Here is a 23792-nt window from a genome sequence, read left to right on the forward strand (position 1 = left end):
TGCTGTCCAGAGGAGGTGCTGTTGGTTTCTTGAATATTGCTGTGCTGAGTAATATTGTGACTTGCCCCTGTGAACATTCTCATTCTCTCTCTCTATCTCTCTATCTATCTCTCTCTCTCTCTTCCCTTATGTAATCCCCTGATTAGTTCCCAGTTGGAAAAACTGTCTGAGACTCTGCAATGAATGTGAAGCATTGTTGCATTGTGACTCACTTGTATTTATCTGTGCGCAGAGGAACTGATGACATCTTCCAGACATTGGAGGAAAACCAGCTCATGTTGTCAACCATGAAGTCTTCTCCCTATTTAAAGGCGTTTGACAAGCAGGTGGATTACTGGGAGCGGTGTCTCTCTCTCATTCTGGAGGTGGTAGAAACGATCCTAACTGTGCAGAGGCAGTGGTTGTACCTGGAGGTAAATTGGACTAATGGGGGCAGGTGCTCCTATCACCACTACAATCTCACATTATTACATAGTCAAAGCCTTTGCATCCTGTAAAGTACTTCATACAGTCACTGTTGTAACACAGAAGCTCCTCCAAACTGGAAGCTGACATTGACCAAATAATCCATTTTTGGGTACTGTTGGTGGAGGACACTGCACTCCTCCTGAAATGATGGGATCAAACTTATATAGGTACACAGTCGAGAGTATCCTGACTGTTTGTATCATGGCCTGGTATGGAAGCACCAAGACAATGAATGCAGAAAGTGGTGGGTATAGCCCAGTCCATTACATGAAAAGCCCTGCCCACCGCTGAGCGTATTTACAAGGAAGCAACATCCATCAAAGACCCCAGCATTCGGGTCGTGTTCTCTTTATTCTGCTGCCATTGGGAAGGAGGTATAGGAGCCTTCAGTCCTAACCAGCAGGTTAGGGAACAGTTATTACCCTACAACCGTCAGGCTCCTGAACCAGCATGGATAACTTCACACACCTCAAGTCTGAACTGATTCCACAACCTACTAACTCACTTTCAAGGACTCCACAACTCACGTTCTTGGTATTTATTTATTAATTATTTATCTATCTATCTATCTATCTATCTATCTATCTATCTATTTATTTATTTATTTATTTATTTATTATTTTCACAATTTGTCTCTTTTGCATATTGGTTGTCTATCAGTCTTTATGTAGTTTTCATAAATTGTATTGACTTTCTTTATTTTCCTCGAAATGCCTGTATGAAAACAACTCTCAGGTTAGTATAAGGTGGCATGTACATACTTTGATAATAATTTTGGAGGTATGAGAGATTAAAGATGGTGGAAGCAGAGGCAACGCACAGCCTGCTGGAGGAACTCAGTGGGCTGAGCAGCATCTGTATAGGTAGAGGCGTGATGCAGGCTTTCAACCCAAAATATTGGCAGTCCCTTTCCTCTTGCAGATACTGCTCAACCCCCCTGAGTTCCTCTAGCAGATTGTGTGTTGCTTTGGGTTCTTCTGTATTCACCTAAAAGACGACTGGAAATGGTTTAGTGCCTGGCCTACCAGATGGTGGGGTTAAATTTTACATTACTCAAAATGAGGAAGTGGAAGTCTGTTTTCAGGACCCTGCTGGAGAGCCCTGCACCAAATTTCTTTGGCCTAAACAGCAAGTTGGAACTTGAGTTCCATGTGTAACATCAATGCAGGATCCACTCACGCCTGCATTGGAAAGCTGTACACTTTGGACACAGAGCAGCTTTACGTCTCCCTCTGCTGGGCTTGAGGGACTCTGTTATGGAGAGAGGTTCATCAGGTTTTGTCTCAACTCATTGGAGTGTAGGAGAATGAGAGGTGATCTTATAGAGGGGTGTAAAATCATGAGGGGTACAGAACAACATACAAAATGCTGGAGGAACTTGTCAGGTCAGGCAACATCTATGGAGGGAAATAAACAGTTGAATAATCACCTTCCAGCTTCTCACTTCATCCCCCTCCCTCTTCCACCCATCTTTACCCTCAACTGTTCTCATCTATCACCTATCAGCTTGTACTCCTCCCCACCACCTTATTCTAGTTTCTGCCCCCTTATCAGTCCTGTTGAAAGGTCTTGGCCCAAACTGTTGATTGCTTACTCCCCTCCATAGATTCTGTCTGACCTGCTGAGTTCCTCCAGAATTGTGTGCGTGCTGTTGAAGATTTCCGGCATCTGCAGAATCTCTTGTTGTTACGAGATTGAATGCAGCTGGAGTGAATGCACACAGTTCTTTCCCCAGAGTTGGGGAATCAAGAACCAGAGGGCATAGGTTTAAGGTGAGAGGGAAGAGACTTAGAGGAAATTTCTTCACCCAGAGAGTGGTCAGTATATGGAACGAGCTGCCAGAGGAAGTGGTTGAGACAGGTACATAAACCACATTAAAAAGATACTTGAACAGGTACATGGAAAAGAAAGGTTTAGAGGGATATGGTCCAGGCATGGGAATAAGGGGACATTGGTTGGCATGCACTGTTTGGGCCAAAGGCACGTTTCTGTGCTATATGACTCTAGGACTAGGATTACAATGGGTGAATCAGTATCCTGTAAGGATAACACCCACAAAATGTTGGAGGTACCCAGCAGGTCAGGCAGCATCTATGGAAGGAAATGAAAAGCTGAGACTCCTCATCAAGCCTGGAAAGGAAAGGGGAAGAAGCCAGAATAAGAAGGTGGAGGGAAGGGCAGGAGTACAAGCTGGCAGGTGATAGGTGAGATCAGGTGATGGGGAAGGTGCAGAGGTGGGGGTGGGCAGAGTGATGAAGTAGGAAACTGGGAAATGATAGGTGGATGAGGTAAAGGCCTGAAGAAGATAATCTGATTGGAGAGGAGAGTGGACCATGGGAGAAAGGGAAATAGGAAAATGATGGGCAGATGAGGAGAAGTGGTAGGAGTGGAACCAGTATGGCAAATAGAAAAAGAAAAAAGGGGAGGGGGGGAGAAATTACTGGAAGCAGAAAATTCAGTGTTCATACTGTCAGATTGCAGGCTAGCCGGACTGAATATGAGGCGTTGATCCTCCAGTCTGAGGGTAGTCTCATCGTGCCAGTAGAGGAGGCCGTGGGCTGATGCAGGGTTACTCAGGAGTAAGCAGTTCAGATTGCGAAGGACCTGACTTTGCTTTCTACTCTCTGTTCAGTGAGCTTGGGTGTTTAGCTTCAGTGGAGAAAGACTGGGAGGGGAGTGGTCATTAATTGTACCTAACTACCTCCTGGTGGCTTTGTCACTACAGAATATTTTTCTCGGTGAAGACATCCGTAAACAACTCCCTCAGGAGTCAGCGGAGTTTGACAGCATCAATGAACAGTGGAAAGTGATCATGCACCGTTTGGTCCATGAACCCAATGCGCTGAGAGGAACCCATTACCCAGGTATGTCCAAAGGTTCGAATTTTGAAGGTCCAATTTAATGTCAGAGAAATGTAGACAATATACTTCCTGAAATGCTTTTTCTTCGCAAAACATCCGTGAAAACAGAGGAGTGCCCCAAAGAATGAGCAACAGTTAAACATTAGAACCCCAGAGCCCTCCCCCATCTCCCCTCCCTCTTGTGTGTAAGCGGCAGCAAGCAACAATCCCCCCTCCCTCCAACGGCAAAAAAAAGCTTCAGCACCACCACCAAGCTCTCAAGCGTGAGCAAAGACACAGACTTGCAGTTACCCCAAAGACTTTGAGTTTCACCCGATATACGACATACCACAGGTTCTCTCTTTCCCTAATAAGGGAGAAAGAGGTGTCTCCATTTTCCCAGAAAGCAGGGAGACATAACAAACAAATTGCTGGTTTATGATTTTAGAAGTCTATTACGTCACTTTTTTTGAGCTCTGTGCCTGAAGATCTCAAAGATCCCAGGTCTTCAGGCCCACAGCAGTAGATTTTCCGACTCCCCTGATGGCACATGGGTCTCCTGCCGTGACGCTGACCCTCGATCCGCCCGTCTCCAGAGCCCCGAGATCTTAGGCTTCTGAATTTGAGCCGGACTCTCAGGCCGAACCCTGGCGTGCCAAACAACAGCCAGTCCTGAAACCCTGAGAATGGGTCCCATTCCCGCAAAGACCCGAAGCTTGTAACTCCAGTGTTCATTTCTGCGTTCCCCATCGTATATAGAGAGGGAACCTTCCAAAATGATCTAAGGTCACAGACTGGATCTGTGTTCTCTTGAGTGTTGATGGGACGGGAGTTGGGAGGGGGGGTGGTTGGGATAGGTTGAGACAGAGAATCAAGACTGAAGACGATTAAAGGATACGGCTGAGTCACCCCTGGCTGGGGGACTCCAGAGCAAAGGGGAAGAATTTGAACTATTGGGTGATAAATTTTGAGTTCTTTCTCCCGAACATCTGTTGAAATCAAGTTTCAACTGAAAATTTAAAGCAGGCTTTTGCTGATAAGGGGGGTTGAGGATATTGGAACCAAGGCATGAAGCTGGAGTTAAAATCCATCACCATCCAGATGCAAGGGGTAAGAGATGTAAGACACCAATGCTCCCTCTTGTTCTTCACTCTGTTTCAGAGGTCTGCTTGCTCGCTATGTCAGTTAGGCCTGTTTTGATAGTATTGTACCAGCTTATTAGCCTGCCATTTGTTGTTGCCTTATGCCAGAACCCTGGTCTGCAGCCAGCAGGATTCAGGATAAGAGTTTAGGCAATTGAGCAGAAATGAAGGGGAAGTCCAGGTGGAAGTGATGCTGTGGTGGTGACCAGTGCCGTTTCTGGGGCTGTTGCTAGTTGCATGGCCCATTGGGTCCTGTCCATTTCCTTCCTGCTTGCCATTGCCCTGGTTCTGCTGGGACATCAGAATGGTGTAAGGTCACTGCTGCTCTGGTGTTTTGCAGGTCTCCTGGATTCCTTGAATGGAATGAATGGGAAGCTGGAAGAGATTGAGAAGTCCCTGGATATGTACCTGGAAACCAAGCGGCAGATCTTCCCTCGCTTCTACTTCCTGTCCAACGATGACCTGCTGGAGATACTGGGGCAGTCGCGCAATCCTCCAGCAGTGCAACCCCACATGAAGAAATGCTTCGACAACATCAAGACTCTCAAAATGCAGAAGGTAGCATTACCTAGGGCCGTGGTGGTTTAATCAGTACCAATATTGGAATGGTATTGAGAGGGCTTCCCACCACTTCACAGACAAAACAAGGCCTTCCCATCAGCTGATACTCAGGCAGCCAGATTCAGACCAATAGTTGACCACTGAACATTAATCCCAGACCCAGCCCTGTCTCCACCCGCTGACCATTCATTCTAGAACTTGATCTGTCCTCACCCACTGAGCATTCATCCCAGACCCCATCCTGTCCCCACTCACTGACCATTCACCGCAAAACCCGTCCTGTCCCCACCCACTGACTATTCACCCCAAACCCTGTCCTTTCCCACTCACTGACCATTCACCCCAAACCCTGTCCTTTCCCACGCACTGACCATTCACCCCAAACCCTGTCCTTTCCCACGCACTGACCATTCACCCCAGACCTCGTCCTGTCTCCACCCACTGGCCATTCACCCCAAACCCTCTCCTTTCCCACTCACTGACCATTCACCCCAAACCCTGTCCTTTCCCACTCACTGACCATTCACCCCAAACCCTGTCCTTTCCCACTCACTGACCATTCACCCCAGACCTCGTCCTGTCTCCACCCACTGGCCATTCACCCCAAACCCTCTCCTTTCCCACTCACTGACCATTCACCCCAAACCCTGTCCTTTCCCACGCACTGACCATTCACCCCAGACCTCGTCCTGTCTCCACCCACTGGCCATTCATTCTAGAACTTGATCTGCCCTCACCCACTGAGCCTTCATCCCAGACCCCATCCTGTCCCCACTCACTGACCATTCACCGCAGAACCCGTCCTGTCCCCACCCACTGACTATTCACCCCAAACCCTGTCCTTTCCCACTCACTGACCATTCACCCCAAACCCTGTCCTTTCCCACTCACTGACCATTCACCCCAAACCCTGTCCTTTCCCACTCACTGACCATTCACCCCAAACCCTGTCCTTTCCCACGCACTGACCATTCACCCCAGATCTCGTCCTGTCTCCACCCACTGGCCATTCATTCTAGAACTTGATCTGTCCTCACCCACTGAGTATTCATCCCAGACCCCATCCTGTCCCCACCCACTGACTATTCACCCCAGATCGCTCCCGGTACCCACCCACAGATCATTCACCTCAGGCCCTACCCTGTTCCTACCCACTCAACATTCACCCCAGATCTAGACCTATCACCACTCACTGACCATTCATTCCAGACCAAGACCTAGATCTGTCCACCCCAGACCCGCTCCTGTCCCCAACCACAGACCATTCACCCCAGACTCAACCCTGTCTCCGCCCACTGACCATTTACTCCAGACTCTGTTCTTCCCCATCCACTGACTATAGACCTGGGACCAAGACCAATCCCACCACTGACCATTCATCCCAGACCTTGTCCTTTTCCACTCACTGACCATTCACCCCAGACTCTGTCCTGTCCCCACCCACTGACCATTCACCCCAGACTCTCTCCTGTCCCCACTCACTGACTATTCACCCCAGACTCAACCCTGTCTCCGCCCACTGACCATTTACTCCAGACTCTGTCCTTCCCCACCCACCGACTATACACCTGGGACCAAGACCAATCCCCACCACTGACCATTCACCCCAGACTCTGTCCTGTCCCCACTCACGGACCATTCACCCCAGATTCTGTCCTGTCCCCATTCACTGACCATTCACCCCTGATCCTGTCCTTTCCCACTCACTGACCATTCACCCCAGACTCTGTCCTGTCCCCACTCACTGACCATTCACCCCAGTACCCGTCCTGTCCCCACCAACTGTCCATTCACCCTGACCCTGTCCTGTACCCACCATTCACCCCAGGGTTAGACCAATCCCCACCCACTGACCATTCACCCCAGTCCCTGCCTGTGCCCATGCACTGACTGTTCACTCACACTCGTTCTCTCTCACTCTCATAGCCTCTTGTATTGATATTTGCCCTCACTTTGATATGTATTAACTTTGAACTGTGCTCACTCTCTTGCTGACCCATCCTCACTGATCTCTATCACTGCCCTCTTGCGCTCAAACAGACCCATTGTCTAGCTCACCAACATCCTCTCTCAGCTTCCCCACCAAAGTATTCCTCATCTTAGATCCTCTCATAGGTTTGAATTGATGATTATTTCCTACTGCTGTAGTCTCTGGCAACTTGTGCTCTGATCTGTGTGTCCAGGTTGGAGCAACGAACAGAATGGAGGCGACTGGAATGTTCTCAGCTGATGGGGAGTATGTAGAATTCAAGCATCCCACTCTGCTTGAGGGCCCCGTGGAGGTAGGGAGAATGCTCACTCAAACATGTTCATTGGTAGGACTGTGCGTGAACTGTGGGAATAAACACTTCCCCATAGACCCAATCACCATCTCACCAGCATCCCTGCAAACCCTTCCAAAGTTTCAAAGTACATCTATTATCAAAGAATGTATAAATTTGTCAATCTTGGGATTTGTCTGCTTACAGGCAGCCACAAAGCAAAAAACCTAGAAAAAACAACTTTTTTAAAAAAGAAAGATCAATGCCCAATGCGCAGAGAAAAAGGAAAAAACACAAATCGTACGAACAATAAAAATGAGCAACAGCATTCTGACCCAAATGAAGTCCTTCGATCCAAATCCTCAGAGCAGCCTGATGTAGGCCCAAAGTTTTGATCTCAGTTCATCATTTTCGTGGGGCAAATCGCCACTAAGCTCACAGACACGAAGCACAGCAGCCGGGGCAGTCTCACAGCCTCAGCGTATTGGAGAGAGGAGTGAGGACAGGAGAGCAAGCAAAATCGGCCCATCCCTCACCACTGGTCCCGACACCCTGTCTTTGCAGTATATCTGGGTCAGTGTTTAAGTTGTCCAAACTGTGGATCATGCCTCACATTCCGACCAGAGCCCCATGGCAATGATAAACTCTGGGCCTAGTCCTCACCGCCTAGCCCGAAGCCTATCTTGTCCTATCCAAATTGGCTCGGCACTTAAAGCAATCCAACTTCGCACCCGGGGTAGTTGGATAGACAGCAAAACTCCTCCACCTTGTCTCCTCTCTTATCACGCTCTCCAACTCCATATGTGACCCCGTTTCAAACACATTATGCTCCGGCTTTGCAATGCACCTGCATGGCTCATCCCTCCAATCAGCTTTGCCTTTGCTTGCTTCTTGAATGTTTGCCATGATAGTTAACCACAATTTACTTCAGAAAAGGTATTATTAATAATGATTTTAGTCATATTTCTTGCCTTTAGAACTACCAGTAAGCTGTTGCTTGCCTTCAGTGGTGTCATCTTGGCCCTTCCACTTATGGAGTGGATTGGAGGGTAAATCCGGTGGAGATACTGTCATCATATCATAGCCTCAGCTCGGCACTCTCACAGCCATTGAGCCCCATCCCAAAGGTCCACAGTGGGTGAGCCTGTGAGGGAGAAAGTTTAGTGTGAGAGTTGAAATGGAGTTGAGGAGTAAGGTGTTGGTGAAATGTATAATTCTTAGAGGTTTTTATTGCAGGGCCATAAAATGAACCACAGAGGTTCATTTCTAGATGAATCAAATTGAAGATCAAAGACTCATTGTGGTAAACATGTAAAAGCTTGGCTAGACTGCACATTATATACATTTACTGATCGATGATCAACTTTATTTACATGTCTTGGGTATTTGCTGTGGTGTGTTGGTCAGGGTGTGACATGCAACAATTATAAAGAATTATATTAAAAATAAAGTTGGAGGTTAAAGTACAGTAATAGGAATAAAATGTGCACCATTTCATAAATATCAGTATGTATTTGCAATACAAATAGAATTATAAAAAGTGGTTTTAAGTGTTTACAGAGCAGTGACAGGGGTAACAGATGGGAGGGGGAGAGCTAACTAGAATGATTGATCAGATTAACTGCCTGGGGAAGAAACTTCTAAGATGGTGTGAAATTTTTGTTTTAATAGCCCTATAGTGCTTTCTGGAAGGGTGGTTTTGGAAAAACCAGTTTTACAGGGTGGGTAGTGTCCACAGTAATCCATCCAAGACCTGCAGTGATATAGCCTGACCTTTCCAGCTGACCTGGCAGCACCTCATGTTACTAAAGGTCAAAGGAGAAGGTGCAGTTTTTTATACTGATATTTTCTAGCGGGTTCCAGAAGGATTGACAAGTACCTAATGTTGTCCCATTATTCAAGAAGGGAATCAGGGATAATCCTGGAAACTATAGATGGGTGAGTCTTGCATCAGTAGTAGGGAAGTTACTGGAAGGAATTCTTAGGGATAGAATTCATGAGCATTTGAAAAATGATGCCTGATTGGGGAGAGTGAGCATTGGGGTGGGTCAAATTGTATCTTATTGTTAAGTTTGAGTTTTTTGATGAGGTGATAGGTGATTGATGAAGGTAGAGCTGTGGATATTTCTATGGGGATTTTAGGAAGGTGTTTGACAAGGTCCCTCATGGGAGACTCATCCAGAAGATTTAAGATGTATGGAACCCGTGTTTGGATACAAAACTGACTTGCCCTTTAAAGACAGAAGGTAGTGTTCGAAGGGACTTATTCTAATCCAGCTGGATCTGTGATTAGTGTTGTTCTGCAGGGATCTGTACTGTGACCTCTGCTGTCTGTGATTTATACAAATAACTTGGATGAAAATGAAAATGGTGGGGTAGTGAGTTTACAGATGATATGAAGATTGGTGGTGTTGAGAGTAGCAGAGAAGACTGGCAAAGAATACAGTGGGAAATCAGTTGCAGATATGGGCAAAGAAATGGCAGATGAAGTGTTGCACCTTGGTAGGTCAAATGTTAAGAGACGATACGTTAAGGGCATGATCAGAACCAGTGCTGTTCAGCAGAGGGATCTTGGGTTAAAGTTCATAACTCCTTGCAAGTGGCTACAGGGGTTGATAGTGTAGTTAAGACACATGACATACTTGCCTCTATTAGTTGTAGTATTGAGTTCAGTAGTCAGTAAGTTACATTGCAGCTTTATATAACTCTAATTAGATGCAATTCAAGTACTGCATGAGGTTCTGGTCACCCATTATAGGAAGTATTCCGAGGCTTCAGAGAGAGTGCAGGAGAGGTTAACTAGGATGCTGCCTGGATTAGAGAACATTAGCTATAATGAGAGTTCGAGCAAATGTATTGTTTTCACTGGAGCGGTTGAGGCTGAGGGGAGATCTGATAGAGAATTACAGGATTATGAGAGGCATAGATAGAGTAGACAGTGTCTTTTTCCCAGGGTTAAAATGACTAATACCAGAGGGTATGCATTTAAGGTGGGGGGGGGGGTGTAATTTCAAAGGAGATGTGCAGGGCAAGTGTTTTTTTTTACACAAAGTGGTGAGTGCCTGGAATGTGTTGCCTGACATGGTGGGAGAGGCAGAAACATCAGGAACTTTTAAGAGATGATTAGATAGGCACATGAATGTGAGAAAAATGGAAGGTTATGGACATTGTGTAGGCAGAAGAGATTAGTTTTGTTGCTCAGTTATTTACTAATTTAATTGGTTTGACACAACATTATGGTCCAAAGAACCTATTTCTGTGCTGTACTGTTCTTTGTTCTATGTTGAATGTTAGTCATGCCAGAGCTAAAAGGGTGGGCGAGAAGGGGAGACGAAACAGGGCGGAGCTCTTAGAAATGAGGAGAAACATAATGATCTTGGAGAGTTGGAAATGGAAATGAGCTATTATTGGCACATGTACCGAGATACAGTGGAAAAACTTTGTCTCTCAGACTTATCGTTCCGTACCCAGGTACATGGTGCTAAGCCAACCACTCCTTCTGGGGCATAGGCCGCTGACAGAAACTCAGCGGAGTCCTCTGTCCTGGGCCAGTCTTTCAAGTTCTCCCCAGTTGTAGCCCATCTTAGTGTCAGCTTACCCTTCCTCTCCCAGGAATGATGGAGCCCTTTATATTTCTGTTCATGTGTCTGTAGCACGCCAAGTACATGGAAGCAGTACTACAGGGAAAATAATGCAGAATGTTGTGTTACAGCAGCAGAGAAAGTGCAGAGCAGGAAGACGAGGGCCATGAAAAGGTCAATTGGGAGACCACAAGGTCATGTCTTAGAACATAAGATGTCAGTACGGCCTGGCCAGTGTGAAGCTCGGCTATGGCCTCAGGGTCTTGTTAAGTGTTGGAGGTTGACTGTTACCTGCCACACTGCCCCTTTTCACTCTGTGTTGTTGTGCTTGTCCTTCAGGCTTGGCTCTGTGATGTGGAACGTACCATGCGCTTTACTCTAAAAGACCTTCTCAGGGACACTCGTGTGTCTCTAAAGAAAATGCTCACTCGACGGGACAAGTGGGTGAAGGAGTGGCCAGGCCAGGTGAGTGGTAACCTTTCATTCAGATTGGCCGGATACTCTGCAGAGGCCCAGGCCAGCCTGTGTCTTTGATGGAGCCTTTATATTTCTATGACCATCTGACTGAGAGATCCTTAAATTCTTAATGTTCTTTGTACCAGACCCTATCACGGTTCCAAAACAAACTTCGAAATACAGTAATTGTTGTTTTGCTAGCAGAATGTGCCAACCTTTGCTTTTGTGAGATAAATGCAAGTTATTGGTGGTTTTGAAAGAAGGAAGGATGATGAGTAGGGCACTTGAATATCAGGTGCTGATTCAGATTTACTTATTACTAGATAACCGGGTGACCCGTTGGGGCACCTTTTGAGAGAAAGGTAGTGCAGTGTGATGTGATGTGCTTTGGAAATTAAAGAAGAAGAACTCAGTGTATTAAAGAAGAAAGACATGTAGCAAGACAAATATTGCTCCTCCTCATTTAATGAAGGACACTTTTTATGACCACATTTCTGGTTTAACGGAGGACACTTTTTATGACCACATCTCTCACAATAATTACTCTGTGCCGCATATTCTCGAGTTGATCTTTCCTTTTCTCCTCTGTCTCTTCCTCTCTCCTCCTTCTCTGCCTGTTTTCGTCATTCTGGAGACGCGCAGCTGTTTCATCCTTCATCTCTTCATCTCCTCTACTATTTGTTTTTTCCCTCTGATCCTGGAGTCATACGGCCCTGGCCTGATCAAATTCTTGTTCTCTCCTCCATCTGTGCCTATTGTTGTCATTTTGAAGATGTGTATGCCTGTCCTCCGCTGTCTCGTCTTCTCTCATCTTTTTTATCCTGACTCTTTGTTCTCGGAGTCGTGCAGCCCCGGCCTCATCCGATTGTTGTTCTCTCCCTCTCCTTGCCGCTTCCCGACGACATTTGGCGTCATCTCTTGACCATAATGACCCCCTTCTCTTTCCATGCGGCGTAATTAGGCTATCCATATATTTTTACCCTAATGCTTGATAGAAGATAGGAAGCAGTAACACCAAAGCCTCCAAGGTGCTGTTGTTTCTTGATGATGTGGTTGGTGCTCTCCTAAATGGACGTGATAGCCCTGCCCTTTTGCTGCGGTTGGTGTGGCTGCTGTGAGCATCGTGAGGCGGTGCCGAGGCTGGCTGTGCGCATGTGTCGGGCTGTGGCGTTGTGATTTCCATGGAAGGTGGAGCCGGCTCTGTGAACATCGTGAGGTGGTGCCGAGGCTGGCCGTGCGCATGCGTTGGGCTGTGGCGTTGTGATTTCCATGATGGCCAATGGGGTCTCAGGTGAAAGGCAGCCTGTTGATTTTTGGCAAATGAGCAATTTTATACAAATATATAACACTGAACTTTGCCTGCATTCTGTAAGTTAGCACATTTTAATTTGATTTAGCTGAGAAAAGTGCTGCTGTAATGCACTGTTTGCACTAATTGAAGGTCACAAACAGACAGACAGAGCATGAGAGTTTTAGTAGTATATAGATAAATACATAGAAGCATACAGTGAAATGCAATGAGAAACACCTGAGGATGTGCTGGGGGTAGCTACACATCCCGGCATCAAAATAACATTCCCACAATGCTCGGCAGAACAGCACAGAACACAACAAGCAACAAACAACAGCAAAACAAGCCCATTTTCCCCTTCACCCCACCCTTCCTTCCACCCGTCCATGCACATAGACAGTCCTGAAACTCCTTGACTTGCCTTCAGTCTCCAGATTTTGGCCATTGGGCTTTGACTTTTGGACTTGCAGTCAATCAAGTCTCCTATCTTCAGTATCAACCCCTGGACTTGGTGCTGATGGGACCCCAAACTCCAGGCTCGAACTCTGGGTACACTGATTAACTGACCCTTATGCCCTATCCTGGGACACCTGGGTCCCACTGACTGAGACAGCCTGACATCCATGGATGTCCTTCAAGACTCATCCACGTCACTGGCTTTTGGAGACCTGATCTCTAACTCCTCTACATCGGTGTCCCTAAACCCTAACCTGATCACAAGTCCTACCTCTGTCTCCAAAACCTTCCCTACAAACTCAGAAAGCAACTAAGTCTGAGCCACAATCTTGACCAAAGACTGAAAGCGGATCTTTTCTGACGGTGTAGTTAGCAATGGAACAGATATCAGAATAAGGTTTATTATCACTGAAATATGTCATGAAATTTGCTGGCTGCAGCAGTACAGTGCAATAATATATGCTATAAATAATGGTATATTAAAAATAATTAAGTAATGCCAAAAGCAAGCAACACTAGTGAGGTAGTGAACGTGGGTTCATGCACCATTCAGAAATCTGATGGCAGAGGGGGAAGAAGCTGTTCCTAAAATGTTGAGTGTGTGTCTTCAGGTTCCTGTACCTCCTCCCTGATGGTAGTAATGAGAAGAGGGCATGTCCTGGATACTGATGGATGCCGCCTTTTCAAGATGGTGGGGAAACTAGTACCCATGATAGAGCTGGCTGAGTTTGCAACTCTACGGCTTTTTCCTGATCCTGTGCAGAGTTAATACAGCAAATTAGTTTCTTCACATCACTGTAGGGTCCCCATCGCTATTTCATAATCAGTTAGGGTTAGATGTGAAATTCACTCTGCATTGGCCCACGAAATCAGGGGTCCGTGGCATAAAGAAGGTTGGGAACCCATGCATTAGACACGGGCAGGGCAGGGCAGGGCAGGACATCTGAGATTAGGTACAGAGTGAAGCTCCCTCAATACTGCCCCAGTAAAGACAAACAGCAAGCTTCATCAGGCTGTTGAACCTTCACTCATCTTCACGTACCCCATCACTGAAATGTTCCCACAGCCAATGGACTCACTCTCAAGGACTCTTCATTTCATGCTTTCAATATTTATTGCTCATTTATTATTATCGAACAACCTAGTTAGGTAGCCTTTCATTGATTCTGTTATATTTATTCTTGTATAGATTTGCTGAGTATGCCCACAGGAGAATGAATCTCAGGGTTGTATATGGTGGTATATATGTACATTGATAATTAAATTTCTTTGAAATTCGAACTTTGGATACAGTTGGATACAGAATAATGCTTTCCTTTAACCCCTTTGAATGTCTGGACATCTTGGAGAGAAGCTGAGTGTATAACCTTAGATGTTACTGTTGGTGATAGCAGAGAAAGACGTAAGATTCATATTTGTAGGATCTATTTCTGGGCTTCCATGATTTGTCTTTTGAAACAGAATTGACAATATTTTCAGATTCCAAGTTGCACCTGGCAGGCATTTCCCTGAATTCTGAAAACTCGTACATGCCTTGAAAGGGAAATAAAACAAACACCTGCAGCATCTGGTGTCTCTGTGATCTCTGCCTCGGTGGCTGATGTCAGGATGTCTTTCAAGAGGGTGAACTCTCGCATGGCGACAGGCCCCCAGGTTCTCTAAACCTGTGCCAACCAACTGGCAGGTGCGTTCAAAGGTATCCTCAATCTCACATTACTGCAAGTGGAACTTCCCACCTGGTTTCAGTGTTCAAGAAGAGCGGGGGTGAGCTGCCTCAACAACTATTGTCCAGTAGCACTCACATCTAAGGTTACAAAGTGTTTTGAGAGGTTGGTTATGACTAAAATCAACTCCTGCCCAAGCAAGGACGTTGACCCACTGCAAACTGCTTATTGCCACAATAGGTTTACAGTGGATCGGATCTCATTGGCTCTTCATGTGGCCTTGGATCATCTGGATAATACTTACATTTACCTCAAGCTGCTATTCATTGACTCCAGCTCCACGTTTAACCCAATCATTCTTACAGTTCTGATCAAAAAGCTCCAAAGCCTGGGCCTGTGTACCTCCCTCCCTCTGCAAATGGATCCTCGACCTCCTCACTGGAAGACCACGGTGTGTGCGGATCACAAAGAACATCTCCACCTCACTGATAATCAACACTGGCGCACCTCAAGGATGTGTACTTTGCCTACTGCTCTACTCTTTCTACACCCATGACTGTGTGACTAGGCTGTGTGAATAGTTGCTGATGACACAATTATTGTCAGAATTTCAGATGGTGGCAAGAAGGCATACAGGGATGAGATAGATCAGCTAGTTGAGTGGTGTCACAACAACAATATGCACTCAACTTTGGTAAAATCAAAGAATTCACTGTGGTCTTCAGGAAGGGTAAGACGAGGAAACACACATCAGTCCTCATCAAGGGATCAGAAGTGGAAAGGGTGAGCAATTTCAAGTTCCTAAGTGTTAACATCTCTGAGGATCTGTCCCAGGCCCAACATATTGACGCAGTTACAAAGAAGGCACGATAATGGCTATATTTCATTGGGTGTTTGTTGAGCTTTGGTATGTTACCAAAGACACTTGCAAACTTCTACCGATGTATCATAGAAAGCATTCTAATTGGTTGCATCGTTGTCTGGTATGGGGGGCGGTTAGGGCTGCACTGTGCACGATTGAAAAATAAGCTACAGAAAGTAGTAAACTCTGTCAGCTCCATTATTGGCCTTCTTAGCATCGAGGACATCTTCAAGGAGAAATGCTTCAAAAAGGCGGCATCCATAATGAAGGAACATGCCTTGTTCTCTTTGCTACCATCAGGATGGAGATGTAGAAGCCTGAAGATTCTCACTCAATAATTCAGGAAAAGCTTCTTTCCTTCTGCCATGAGATTTCTGAATGGACATTGAAACCATGATCACAACCTCACTTCTTTTCTTCTTGCACTGCTTATTTAACTTTTTATTGTATATATACTTACTGTAATTTACAGTTTTTATTATTATGTATATTGCTTCCACAAAGTTAGCAATTTCACAATATATGCCAGTGATATTAAACTTGGTTGTTACTGTCAGGAAAGAGGCACACACTTAACGATTCAGGAACAGCTTCTTCCCCTCCGCTATATGATTCTGAAATGGACATTGAACCCATGAACATTTTTTAAATATATATAATTTCTGGTTTTGCACTATTTTTAATGTTTAATATATATACAGTGTATACTTCCTGTAATTCATTTACTTATTGTATTTTTTATTTTAATTTATTTCTATATCATTATGTATTGCATTGAACTGCTCCTGCTAAGTTAACAGATTTCATAGCACATGCTGGGGATAATAACCCTGATTCTGATTCCTCAAGCACACTTTATTTACTTGTGTACAAGGAGAATAGTGTGGCCCTGTCACGAAGCTGCTCTGAAGTTCGAACAAAGAAGTGCCTTTCTTATACGGAAATTGACTAGATACAGATATTGACCAGTTAGTAACCTTGTAGATGTTTGCATAATCACCCACCAATCACACTGATAATACCAATAGTAATAGTGGATAGAATCTAAAATAATACTTCAGATTTAGTAAAGGGTGGCACTATAAGCGTAGCAGTTAGCATAATGCTATTACAGTGCCAGTAACCTGTGTCCAATTCCTGCTGTTGTGTGTAAGGAGTTTGTACGTCCTCATTGTGACCCCATGGGTTTCCTCCAGGTTCTCCATTTTTGTCCCATGTTGCAAAGACATACGGGTTAGCAGGTTAATTGGTCACATGGGTGTGATTGGGCGGCGCAGGCTCGTGGGCTGCAAGCAACCTGTTACTGTGTCGTACAGCACTGTCAAAAAGTCTTGGGCACATATATATAGCTAGGGTGCTTAAGATTTTTGCACAGTAATGTAGTAATTTTATGTACTGCTGCTGCTACAAAACAACATATTTCATGACATGTGAATGATGATAAACCTAATTCTGATATGGGTCTCTATTGTGGATTGAGCGTGGGGAAGGAAAAGAGATAGGAGAATCATGGATGGGAAAAGGGGAAGGGAGAGGGAAGGGAGAGGGGAGGGAGCGGGAAGCATCAGATTGACATTCTGTAATGATCAATAAACCAACTGTTTGGAATCAAATGACTGTGATTGCTTAAGGCTGGGTGTGCCTGCACTCTCTGGCCCTGGCACTCCTCTGCCACCTGTCCCACATCCATCTCATAGTGCTGCATCCTCACCATTCCCAACATCCTTTGCTCCTGCCAGATTTACAAACTCGCTGTCCGCTCCGTTAACAAATACAGTGCTCTGCAAAAGTCTTAAGCACTCTAGCTATATATATGTGCCAAAGATGCTGCATAGTGCAGTAAATCTAAACAAAAATATAAACTGTCAGCAGTATCACCCTTGAGTCTTTCATTTGCGTACTTATCTTGTCTCAGTGTGCCAAATAGTTCTGGTCCCCTGCGGTGTAAAGGGTAGAAAGACTCTTCATCTGCCTCTCTTGCTTGGACTGACTGCACATGATCTGTAAATTGTCCTTGCCTGGACATTACCTCAACCCTTACCTTTTTGCAACTTCCACAGGCTAACAGGCTACCCATTGTAGTAACCACCCCTCTCAGAGTATCTAACCTCTGCCTCTTTCTTAACAATAATTGAACTTCTTTGTCCTCTCACTTTGCCGGTACTTCTCCTCAGATGCTAATCACTGCCAGCCAGATTCAGTGGACTACAGATGTTACCAAGGCACTGATATCAGCCAAAGATCTGGATGATAAGAAGCCACTGCGAGTTATTAAACGGAAACAGGTGAGATGAATGTTGAATTTCTTCATGGTATTGCAGCCTCACTAATGATGGGAGGACAAATCTCTTCTAGCTGAGAAGAGAGACGATGTTTTCTGAATGGGCATCCTTTCCAGTATGCATCTCTAGCCTTTCATGAGATGGTTGTAAGGAAGGCAAATGCATTATCAGCATTCATTTTGAGAGGATTGGAATATAAATGCAAGGATGTAGTGCTGAGGCTTTATAAGGCATTGGTCAGACCACACTTGCAGTATTATGAGCAGTCTTAGCCTCCTTATCTAAGGAAGGATGTTCTGGCGTTGGAGTGGATCCAGAGCAGGTTCACGAGAATGATCCTGAGAATGAAAGGGTTAACATCTGAGGAGCATTTGATGGCTTGAGCCTATACTTGCTGGAGTTAAAAAGAATGATGGGGGTTGGGGGGTTGGGTCTCATTGAAACCTATCATATATTGAGAGGCCTGCATACAGTGGGTGTGGAGAGGATGTTCACGACAGTGGGCGAGTTCAGGGCCAGAGGACAGAGCCTCAGAATGGAAGGTCGTTCCTTTGGAACAGAGATGAAGAACAATTTCTTTCATCAGAGGTGAAATCTATGGAATTCATTGTCACGGAAGGCTGTGTAGACCACGTTATTGGTAGTATTTAAAGCAGAGCTTGATAGGTCTTGATTAGAAAGGGTGTTAAATGTTATGGGGAGAAGGCAGGATAATGGGGTGAGAGGGATAAAAAAAAATCAACCATGGTAGAATGGCAAGCAGACTTGATGGGCCAAATGGCATACTGTCTTATAACCGTGCAAATGTGGGTGGGTGGGAGGAGCTGGGATTGTTCTCAGATCAGAGCAGGAAGATTATCAGAAAAGTTTGTGAACCGAGGGGCACAGATTGAGGGAAATTGGCAAAACAATCCGAGGCAGCTGGATGAGTGCTGGCGAATGGGAGTGGATTCAGTATCAGTTTTTTAAAAAAGGAAAAAAAAACATTGCTGCACTGTGTGAAAAGAACCACATTTGGAATATTGTGTTCATTTCTGGTCATCTCATTATAGCAAGGATGTGGAAGCTTTAGAGAGGATGCAGAGGAGATTTGCAAAGATGCTACCTAGATTTGAGAGCATGTTTTATGAGGATAGTCTGAGTGAGCTGGGGCTTTTCTCTTTGGAGTCAAGGAGTACGAGAGGAGACGATAGAGGTGTAAGATAAGAGGCATAGATAGAATGGATATCCAGAAACTTTTTTTCCCAAGGTGGAAATGACAAATACGAGAGGGCATGCTTTTAAAGTGATTGGATGAAAGTATAGAGAGGATGCCAGAGGTAGGTTTTTACAGAGAGAATGATGGGTGCATGGAAGTGGCTGCTAGAGGTGGCGGTAGGGTTAGATACATTAGGGCATTTAAGGGATTCTCAGACAGGCACATGGATGAAAAAAATGTGGAGGCCGATGTGGGAGGGAAGAGTTAGATCTTGGAGCAGGTTGGAAGGTCAGTACAACACCGTGGGCCAAAGGACCTGTACTGTTCAGTGATCTTTGATGATATGTCAGCCAGTGGTGGGTGCATTGATATAGCTGCTACTATCATATTGTTCTGTGCAGGTGAGCATGTTGCACAAGTATTCTGAGGTCATACGAGGAAGCCTGACCAAGCTCATGCGCCTCAAGATAGTAGCCCTGGTGACAGTGGAGGTCCACGCCCGAGATGTCATTGACAAGTTGTACAAGATTAACTGTATGGATGTGACGGCATTTGAGTGGCTCAGCCAGCTTCGGCTCTACTGGGACAAGGTGAGTCACCTGGGGATCACTGTGGCGTTTCCAGTGAAGGGACTTCCCAGTGCTGAAGGCTCAGGGCTTCCAGGGTTGCGATTCAGAGACAATGAAGGACTGGGCATAGATTTCCAAGCCGAAATGATGAGGGTCCCAGAAGGAAACAACTGAGAGTGGACAGGTCACGCACCTAACACTGAGAGTGGACAGGTCACCCACCAGACACTGAGAGTGGACAGGTCACCCACCAGACACTGAGAGTGGACAGGTCACCCGCCTGACACTGAGAGTGGACAGGTCACCCGCCTGACACTGAGAGTGGACAGGTCACCCGCCTGACACTGAGAGTGGACAGGTCACCCACCTGACACAGAGTGGACAGGTCACCCACCTGACACAGAGTGGACAGGTCACCCGCCTGACACAGAGTGGACAGGTCACCCACCTGACACTGAGAGTGGACAGGTCACCCACCTGACACTGAGAGTGGACAGGTCACACTTCCCACACAGAGTGGACAGGTCACACTTCCCACACAGAGTGGACAGGTCACACTTCCCATATTGCCCACATCTGAGTGTGGATGGGTCAGTAAACCCATAGCATGGTCACTGCATCGTGGTGATGGACAGGGATGAGTTCATGAAGGGACTTGATCACACAAGTGTAAAGTTCCGTTATCTTGGCTCGTGTATGTCTCGGGGAAATCCCGCCCAGCACCCGCCTCAACACTCCCCTCAGGGTAAGTCGCCGCCCGAATCAATCACAAACATCAATCATCAGCCAGCACACCCAGTACATTTTAACAAATACACTTTATAGATATTACTAATTCTATGACATTAATATACATTTGATACAGAGAGGAAAGTAATGAAAAAAAAGGCGCCAACACTTATCAAAGTCCAAGTTCTTCGCGCGCTACCGTTGGAGCTCAATTCGACGTCAGGCGACCACCCGAATTCCGTCGACCCACGGCTCAGGACCACCGAGTGATCGACCGGAGCCTCTCTGCACGTCCGCCGTCCTCCTCGTCTCTCCTCCGACTCCCCGCCAAATCCCAGTCCACAGTCATATCATACAGCATGGCATCTCATAACAAAACGATACATAACCACCCATTGGCTAATAGAACCCTGTTATCTCATTTTAAAATAAACAAACTGTTAGCGCAAACTCTCTGCAGCGTTAAAGCACAACAAAGCCGCATTCCCCAGATTAACATAACAAAGTCGCAATTTAAAATGTAACAAAAGAAAGACCCCGTACACTCTCCCCCCACCACAAAAAGTCATGCCCTCATGACGCTAACAGAGTTCACCAGTGCTCCTTGTAAAACACAAAACCCAACCCAGGTGCATAAAGCAGTGACATAACTTTGCAGGGCAGTAGAGATCACACCCTGCTCTCCCAGCGCTATATAAGTTAGTCTTTCCGGGGGATGCCTACTCCTCTGAGGCCTCTGTACTTCCTCTGCTGATTCTCCCTGTTCAGACACCCTAGTTGACCCCTCGAGCCTATCTGTCGGACCTTCCCCTTCACCGGGATCCCTCTGCCCCTGTGAGCCCTCTGGCTCGGGTTCTGCCTCCACCCTCTCCTCCCCCAATCCCGGCTGTAATACAGGCGGCTCTGCAACACCCTCCCTCGGTTCCCCTGCCTCAGTGATGGAAGAGCCAAGAGTCTCTTCTCCTGGCACCGGGGAATCAGCGAACGGAAGCAGGTACCACACGTCCGAATCATCATCTTCCGATGACGTATCCCTTCTCGAGGTGGGGACCGGCCCCGTTTTCTTCGCAGCGGGCTCTATCCGCGCCCTCGCAGAGTCCTCGTAATAGGAGTAAACTCCCATTCGGGCTCTGGGTCCATCTTCACCTCTCGACCCAGAGGCAACAGGTGGTTCTGATGGAGTACCTTGACAGGCCCCTGCCCGCCCTCAGGTCTCACCTGGTAAACCGGGAGATTCGGCATCTGACTCTCCACCACATAGGGGGTGGCTGCCCAACGGTCCGCCAACTTGTGCTTACCAGGTAGTCCTAAATTCCGGATAAGGACTCGGTCTCCCGGCAATAGCTGGACGAACTTTACCTTCTGATCATACCACCTTTTACTCCGCTGGTTCTGCTTGGTGGCTACCGCCTCAGCCAACTCGTACGCCCTTTACAACTCTCTCCTCATATCGAACACATACTTCAGACATGGCTTCGAAGGTATTTCCTCCGCTTCAGTCCCAAAACACAGATCAATGGGCAACCTCGCTTCCCGTCCGAACATCAGATAGTAGGGCGAGTACCCCATAGCATCATTGCAAGTACAATTGTAACAATGAACCAAATGGGCAATGTGCTGACTCCACTTACTCTTCTGTCCAATCTCCAAGGTGCCGAGCATGTCCAGCAGGGTCCGGTTAAACCTCTCGGGCTGAGGATCACCCTGCGGGTGATAGGGGGTGGTTCTGGACTTTTCAACCCCAAGCATATCCAGCAATTCATGTATAAGCCTGCTCTCGAAGTCCCGTCCCTGATCACTATGGATCCACGGGGGGAGGCCATAATGAACAAAGTACTTCTCCCATAACACCTTCGCCACTGTAGTCGCTTTCTGATCCTTGGTAGGAAAAGCCTGCGCATATCTAGTGTAGTGATCCATGAGGACCAAGACATTCGTGGTATTGCTGGTGTCTGGCTCAATAGACAGGAAATCCATACACACCAGGTCCATGGGTCCCGCACTCTGCAAGTGGGATAACGGAGCCGCCTGCGCAGGCAAGGTCTTCCTCCTGACGCAACGGCTACAGGTCTTACAGTATTCTTCCACCTCCCCCCTCATCCGGGGCCAGTAAAACCGGTCCTTGACTAATCCATAGGTCTTCTCTACCCCTAAGTGCCCGGAATCATCATGTAGAGCCTGGAGCACAGCCTTTCGATACTTCTCAGGCATGACCAGCTGCCAGCGCCGGGGGTGGTCCGGAGGCGACGTGACCCGGTACAGGACGTGGTTCTTCAGCTTCAACTGGGGCCACTCCTTCAGTAGTAGGGGAACGGAGGCATGTTTTGCCTTCTCCACCTGCCCCATATCACCCTGGCTAACCGCGTACCAGATAGTGCCAATGCTTGGGTCATCACGCTGAGCCGCCTCTACTTCCTGGGGACTCAACTCCGGCAGCTGCCTGTTCCTCAGAGCAGTCACATTACAGTAAACAGTGGGCAGCGCGTCACCGTCAGCCCCCAGTTGATCCACTGCCCTATCCGTTCCCATCGGGGATCCTACTTCCCCGTCGCTCCCAACTTGACACATGGCCTTTACTCCCTGGGCAGGGACACTCTTCCACTCGTCGTGCGCCCGACGAGACAGGGCATCTGCATCGATGTTCCGACTCCCCGGGCGGTACTTCAGGCTGAACTCATAGGCAGACAAGGCTGCTAACCACCGGTGCCCAGTAGCGTCCAGCTTGGCCGAGGTCAGGATATAAGTGAGGGGGTTGTTATCAGTTCTCACCTCAAACTGGGCCCCATATAGGTAGTCACTCAACTTGTCCACCACCACCCATTTCAACGCCAAGAACTCCAGCTTGTGAGTGGGATAGTTTCTCTCAGATGGCGACAAGCTCCGACTGACAAATGCCACCGGCCTCAAGCCGTTTCCCTGTTCCTGGTACAGAACAGCCCCCAGACCGTCGTGACTGGCATCAGTGTGTAGAACATACGGCTTCCAGGGATCAGCAAAAGCCAACACTGGGGCCTGCGTCAGCATCCTTTTTAGAGATTGGAACGCCTCCTCACATTGAGCATCCCACCTCAATCCAAAAGGCTCCCCCGGGTTCAAGTATCCTCCTACCTCCGACCCTCGGTCTCCCTTCCTCCTCCTCCCCACAGGTGGATAGCCACACAGCAGCTGGTTCAATGGATGACTCATTTTCGCATGTCCTTTCACGAATCGCCGGTAATATCTGCAAAACCCCAAAAACGAGCGTAAGGCGCTCACCTTCTGAGGTCTCGGCCAGGTGGTGACTGCGGCTATCTTATCCGGATCGGTGGCCACTCCATTTCACGAGATTATGTGCCCAACATAACTGACTGACGTCTTGCAGAACTGACATTTATCCAGGGCAAGTTTTAACCCTTCCTCCTTCAGCCGACTCAGCACCTTCAGCAGCCGCTC

The 23792-nt window shown here is 46.9% G+C and overlaps 1 protein-coding gene across 1 annotated transcript in view; it reads left to right on the plus strand.

Moving 5' to 3' along the window:
• Positions 1-23792, plus strand: part of dnah2 (dynein, axonemal, heavy chain 2) — a 609335-nt gene that overhangs the window by 287814 nt on the left and 297729 nt on the right. Inside the window, exons 29-35 of the mRNA XM_072258532.1 lie at positions 233-413; positions 3194-3332; positions 4791-5008; positions 7195-7293; positions 11193-11318; positions 17757-17867; positions 19464-19652. Of these exons, the coding sequence (XP_072114633.1) occupies positions 233-413; positions 3194-3332; positions 4791-5008; positions 7195-7293; positions 11193-11318; positions 17757-17867; positions 19464-19652 (1063 nt within the window). The remainder of the gene's footprint in view (positions 1-232; positions 414-3193; positions 3333-4790; positions 5009-7194; positions 7294-11192; positions 11319-17756; positions 17868-19463; positions 19653-23792) is intronic.

Source organism: Mobula birostris, chromosome 5 (genome assembly GCF_030028105.1).
Source record: "Mobula birostris isolate sMobBir1 chromosome 5, sMobBir1.hap1, whole genome shotgun sequence".
NCBI classification, from domain to species: Eukaryota; Metazoa; Chordata; class Chondrichthyes; order Myliobatiformes; family Myliobatidae; genus Mobula; species Mobula birostris.